At 40.2% G+C, this 6482-nt stretch overlaps 1 protein-coding gene across 1 annotated transcript in view; it reads right to left on the bottom strand.

Moving 5' to 3' along the window:
- Positions 1–6482, bottom strand: part of LOC119420340 (Down syndrome cell adhesion molecule homolog) — a 218182-nt gene that overhangs the window by 170436 nt on the left and 41264 nt on the right. Inside the window, exons 2-3 of the mRNA XM_037687727.1 lie at positions 829–1146; positions 582–731 (exon numbers count right to left, since the gene is read on the bottom strand). Coding sequence (XP_037543655.1) covers positions 582–731; positions 829–1146 — 468 coding nt within the window. The remainder of the gene's footprint in view (positions 1–581; positions 732–828; positions 1147–6482) is intronic.

The following is a 6482-nucleotide window of genomic DNA, read 5'->3' on the forward strand; positions in this document are numbered from 1 at the left end:
ATATATATATATATATATATATATATATGTTGTTTTTAAAGTGTTTATAAATAAAGTTGTATTGTATCTATCAGCACACCGTTCAAAAGCCTGCCTCTCTGATTGTATCGGGGTGCATTTGTGCGTCTCGCATGGGAAGTTTAAATGTTTGGAAAGAAGGCCTTACATATTTCAACAAGACAGTGTTTAACCTGGATTTACCTTTTTTTTTTTAGACATGTTGCTGCTATAAAATTCAATAATATATTTTCTTTCCTAAAAAATAATTTCTCAGTATAAAATTTGATATTTTAAATTTTTTAAATTATGAATAAAATAAAGGTTTATAAATGTTTCACATCAGTCCATTTTGATTTTACTTTACATTTTATACTAAATTCTAACCTTTTTTGGAATTTGCATCATAAAATCTGACCAAAGCTCTGAAACTATTATAAGAGTCTTACAAGCAAAAACTGAATCAAGAGCCAAAACAACCTCCATCAGTCATTAGACCGACAACACAAGTTTCCTTAAACATGCATGCACATATTTAAAACAATGCAACATTTACTGTGGTAATTAAAGATGGCATGTCTTACTTTCTGCATTGATTGACATTGTGTCTTTCTCCCAGGACACAACATTGATGTAGGCCTCCACTGAGGCAGGGATAATGCACTTGAAGACCGCCACATTGCCTCTCATGGCTTTTTGGTCCTCCACCCGGACAGTGTACGGCTCTCGTAAGACTGAGAGGAAGACAGAAAGGTGTGCAGTGTTTAAGCTGAGAAACTGTTAGAATGGAGCATTATGAAAACTGTCAAGAACAGAAAAAACCCAACTAACCAGCCTTGATGTGGACATCTTGGCTCCTGATTCTCCCTGAGGGGTTCTCCACTGTGCAATAGTAAGTGTTGTCGTGGATGAGTTTGCTGAAGCTGGAAGGGGGGATGTGGAAGATCTGAAGGGTGCCATTGGGGTGCACATGGCGAATCCCTGGCACATCATAGATCTCCTCACCGGTGGCCAGGTACCAGCGCAGTGAGACAGGGGGCACGCCTGCAGCGGGACAGGGCACTGATGTCCCTGTGGTGCTGGCAAACACTACCTCTTGCACAGATGCATTGACAAAATATAAGCTGGAACGTAGATCTTCACAGAAAACTGCAAGGAGAGAACAAGACCACAAAAATAAGTTGGTTTCTGCTTTCAAATAAAAACTGAAAGTTTAACAGCATTTTAATTAAGATAAAACCAAGCGCTGGTTTTGGTATCAACATGTAATACAGCCCAGTGATGCAAGGTACATAACTAGTATTTATGGAGTAAGTGCTTGGTATTCACCTGGTCCAAACCTTGTGCTTGGTATCTAGTTTGTACCAGGTACAAATCTTGTCGAGGTACACACCCAGTGCATGCCTGATACATACATATTTCATGGTATATACCTGGTTTGCACTAGATGCATAGCCTGTGAAAGAGCTAAAAGGACTACATGTTGTGTTGTTTGTGGTGGCACAGGTGTTCACATTTGTCCAACACTGCAGGTAAATCATGAGGGTTGTGGTCACATATCACTTAGATGAGCTGGGTAATTGCATCAGGTGCTGAGTTAGTTGGGTTACTTGCAAACTTTTCTGGTGACCGTCACTGGAGGCTCGTCAGTTTAGAAACGTCACTTTTGATCAATATCTTTGTCAATCAAACAGACAAACTTTAATGTGGATCCAAGTTGCTACAGCCTGTACTGGTTCTTTGGGGTTTATACTTATGGTAATCACCCTGTAAGTACTAGGTACACACCAGGTAGGAATCAACAATGTACATACCCAGTAAGTACAGAGAAGCAAGTCCCTTTATTACACAGACCAGTCCAACACAAACACGAATAAAACTCGGTTTTATAGCTTCTGTTCCTTCAAGGAGTCCTGGGCCTTTCTCTTTTTTCATTATGAGTAAAAATCTTAAGCATTACTGGGATTTTTCTTCAAAATACCATTTTTACTAGTCTAAATTTCATTATAATAACAGGTGCCAAGATAAACATCACCTTGTGTGATATTTAAAGCTAAAGGTCAAGTAACAAGCGCTGTTTAAAAACTGGACGTGCTATTTGAGTTACAATACTGCAGGAGCTCGTGCACCTACAGGATAGGGGAACTCTTTTGAGAAGCAAAATGTTTTGACGTTTGACTAAGAAGACAAAAGTTTGATAGGGAGGTGATGGAAGCCAGAACAAGAAAAAAAATCATCAGAAGAGGGCTCAGATGTCAACTTTCTCAAACTTACAGTAGTGCATAAAGCCTTACACCCAGTCCGTTTCACTCTGTGCATGGGATCACAACATCGAGACAGGCAAACAAAGACCCTAATGACCTTCAGGAAGAAAGGGGGTGAGATTAATCTGCGTTAGCTTGCTCAAGGAAGCATCTCGTGCAGTTTAAAGCTTGGTATTGCCCAGTCTTCAGTTTTCAAATACAGAAGTCCCACTGTTTGTTTATCTCGGGTTTTCAAAGTAAGGTTGGACATGACACCATTGGCTGATTGATGGATGAGCCATGGGTTGTTAATTTAAAATAAATTATTTTACATGATTTTGCACCAGGCAGCATGGTGGCGCAACTGGTAGAGCTGCTGCCTCTCTGCGAGAAGGTTGCCGGTTCAAATCCTGGTCTGGGCCTTTCTGGGTGGAGTTTGCATGTTCTCTCCGTGCATGCGTGGGTTTTCTCCGGGTACTCCAGTTTCCTCCCACAGACCAAAAACATGCATGTTAGACTGACTGGTAACTCTAAATTGTCCCTAGGTGTGAGTGAGAGAGTGAATGGTTGTTTGTCTCGTTTGTCTCTATGTGTCCCTGTGATGGACTGGAGACCTGTCCAGGGTGTCCCCCGCCCCTCGCACAGTGAATGCCGGACATGGGCACCAGCAACCCCCGTGACCCAAAATGGAATAAGCGGGTAAAGATAATGGATGGATTTTCATTTATCAGCTTTATCGTTTCTTCATGTCTCCTTCAACTGAAGACAAGGCCCAACGCCGGTGCTCTTCACTGACCTCTCCCTTTCTCTTTAAAATCCGTTTTAACTATCCCAAATCACGGTTTTGGATCGTTAAAAGCAGCTAAGCTGAGAAGCTAAGCTAACAGGCCGACCTCGGGAAAAACCTCCGTCTTGTCGAAGCTCCAACATCCACGGTTGAACCCCGTGCCTTCGTGTAAAAAGTTGTTTTTCTCTGCAAAAAGAAGCTGAGAACTTGTTTACTGATTTTTAATTAAAAGCTTTGTGTGAAAAATGCTAAAGAGCTCAAACCACACCGAGCGTCAGCCACTTTGAAAACCAAAAAACAACTACGAGAGACAGCCCATGTCACGTCAAGAGGCCGCCCTCCCATTTTTCTTAAAGAGACACGCTGCTGCTCCCTCGTCACGAATCCTTTGGTTTAAACAGTCTATACTGCCATCAAGTGGTCAAAAAAGGTACAACACAGAAATTAACTTACTTTTCTTCTTAAATTTGACAATAATTACTAATGTCGCATTTCAAACAATATTATTGTTCATCGCAATAATTTCTGAGACAATTAATTGCCCAGCAACATTTGTTATCGTGACAGGCCTAGTTGTGCTTACTGACCTCGAACCGATTTTATGTGTTACAACTGAACAACGTTCAAAGTTATTGGGAACGAGTTGAATAACGTTTGATTTATCTGACTGTTTTGTTTCGTTTAATGTGCCTTATAATCTGAAAAATACGGTACAGAAAAGAAATCCAGGATTCTTGGTTTTTTTTTTACATGTCCTAGATAACTAAGAATCTACATCAACATTTTCTAAATTAATTATTCAAAAGGCATACAAGTTTAAAACATATGCATGTATAAATAAGAAAACAGAAGTCATCAACCCATCTCATGAATGAATTAAACTATTTGTTAAGCTAAAGAAGCCCAAAATAAGCAGTAGTTATTAGAGGGGGGATAGAATCCCTGCAGAAAAAAAAGACCCCCCCCCCAAAAAAAAAAAAAAAATACAATTAAAGGTGAATCAGCATTAATTCTGAAAATGCCACATAATAAAAGATGTTGCATAATGTGCTCCATACACAATATGTGGTGAGGACAGTTCTCAGCTACTACCACACCAAATCTTAGACATTTTCCATGAAATTGGCTTGATCATGGCCATTTTTTCTAAAGTTAGTTGGGTGTGATGGCAAGCTTGAATGACATTTACATCCCCCAGACTTCTTGTTGTTCTTCTTGTTGTTCTTCTTGTTCTTGACCCTTTACCCAGGCTTGGGACTGACACAACAGATACACTGGCCTCTGCTCCCTCAGTTATAGATTTACATACAATAATTACTTTGTAAAAGCTTCTAAAAATGCATCCAGTTGTTCATGAAATATTTTGCTAACAAACAGACAGAGTTGAATACAATAGTTAAGGCAAAGTGTAAAACAACCTTCGTGTAGTCAGTTAGTGTTGCTGGGTCTCCGTCTCAGCTACTGCCACATAAAGCTTCAGAGACGGAGTAAGAGCCTTTTCATGTTGCTGCCGCGACCACAAGTTAAACAGCTGTACATTTAAACTGTGATTATTTTATGAATGGTTGATTTAAACATGTTCAGTGGTTCATGTGACATGTTGCTAATGTACAGACAAATTAACATACAGTACAAACATGGGCACAAAAAGCATTGCTCAGCATCCACCTCCCAGCAGGGCATAACCAGCATCAGTCACATCATGTAACCACTTCAGCCAGTTTAACTACATACTTCTGCTAATGTGGAACCCCTCCTCCTGTCACCAGTCTGCCAACCCCGCTGCCTGTGCGACAGCTGCCAATCCCCCCTCCCTCGAGACCAAACATTTTAGCGCTTCATAAATTCCTAATGAGCGTTCTGGAGTCAGCAGCCACTTCCACCCACTGGTTCTTCAACCTGTTACAACAAACACATGTTTGTCACATTTAGAGTGGGACTCACTTCACACATGCTGTACTCTGAGACCCGGACGTGTTGAAAGGTGAACGGCTGCGGTTGTCCACAGCTACGAGACTATGGTTTCATCTACAGGCAGAGAAAGCTTGGCTCAGGAGTGACCAAGCTGACAAGTCATGCCTTCATCACTTGTGAACAGCTTCTCATCCACTTGGTTGGGGATGACTCTAGGGCTGCAACAACGAATTGATAAAATCGATAAAAATCGATGATTAAAAGCGTTGGCAACAAATTTCATTATCAATTCGTTGTGTTGCGCGATTATGCATCTTACACGGCGATGCTGAGCCGTTTTATTCACCTGCAGAGTGTTGTCAATGCTGACTGACTGAATAAAGTTCGAAAAAAACAACAGCTCTGCAGCGTGAGTTGAACAGAGCGAGGGGGCGGGGGGGGGGGGGGGCAGAGGCTGTTTTCAAAGGAAATGAAATAAATTTTACAAATGACCGACTCAGAGAAAACTGTTCGACCCAAGTCCTCCAAAGTGTGGGAGCTCTTCACAAAGATAAAAACTGAGCAACATGCAGCTTTGAAAAGTGACGACACGACACGGGAGAACCACGGAGATAAACGTAAACATGTCGGAGTCACGAGGAGGAGGAAGGAGCTGCATCTGATACAACTCTTCATGTGTTGCAGGTGAGTCTCTACAATATTCACATTTGTTCACTTTCAAGAGAGAAAACGTAACGTCAGTCTCTCTGAAGATGAAGCTGTTTGTTTGTTTGTTTGTTTATCTGATTAATGACGGTGATAGAGAACGTGTGTTACTTTTTATTTAATTTAATTGGAACAAGCAGTGTTTAAATGTGATTTATAAATAAATCTAACACAAAGATAATAATTTAATGATTAAGCTTCAACTTTTAATTTGTTGGCAAAGTCTGAAGACACTGCATTGTATGGCAGGATGAATTGCATTTAAACAGGAATTAAAGTAATTTATTACTTCTACTCAAATGTGTGGAATTAAGTATTTTATGTGTGTGTGTGTGTGTGTGTGTGTGTTTAATTGCTCTTTTAGCTACTTTTGCCTGAACCTAACGCTGTAAGTGAAACAAGGCATGTCTTGAGTTACTGTAAATTATACTATAATACATATTTACTGTCTCATTCTAGAAAACAACAACAACAACAACATCCTTCATGATGGACAGACATCATGGACACCACAGCAGCAGCTGTCTTCACTGAAACATCCTGAACATGATCGTCACTGACATGAGGCCTCTGTCCATGGTTGAAGACGAAGGCTTCACTACAATAATCCACACTTTTAATCCAGGTTACAATAATCCACACTTTTAATCCAGGTTACAATAATCCACACTTTTAATCCAGGTTACAATAAACCACACTTTTAATCCAGGTTACAATAATCCACACTTTTAATCCAGGTTACAATAATCCACACTTTTAATCCAGGTTACACTCTTCCCTCATGGACACATTTTACAAAGTAGCTACATATTGTGCAGGTATAAATATACATTTGT

The sequence above is a fragment of the Nematolebias whitei genome, chromosome 14 (genome assembly GCF_014905685.2).
Source record: "Nematolebias whitei isolate Nwh7 chromosome 14, NemWhi1, whole genome shotgun sequence".
NCBI classification, from domain to species: Eukaryota; Metazoa; Chordata; class Actinopteri; order Cyprinodontiformes; family Rivulidae; genus Nematolebias; species Nematolebias whitei.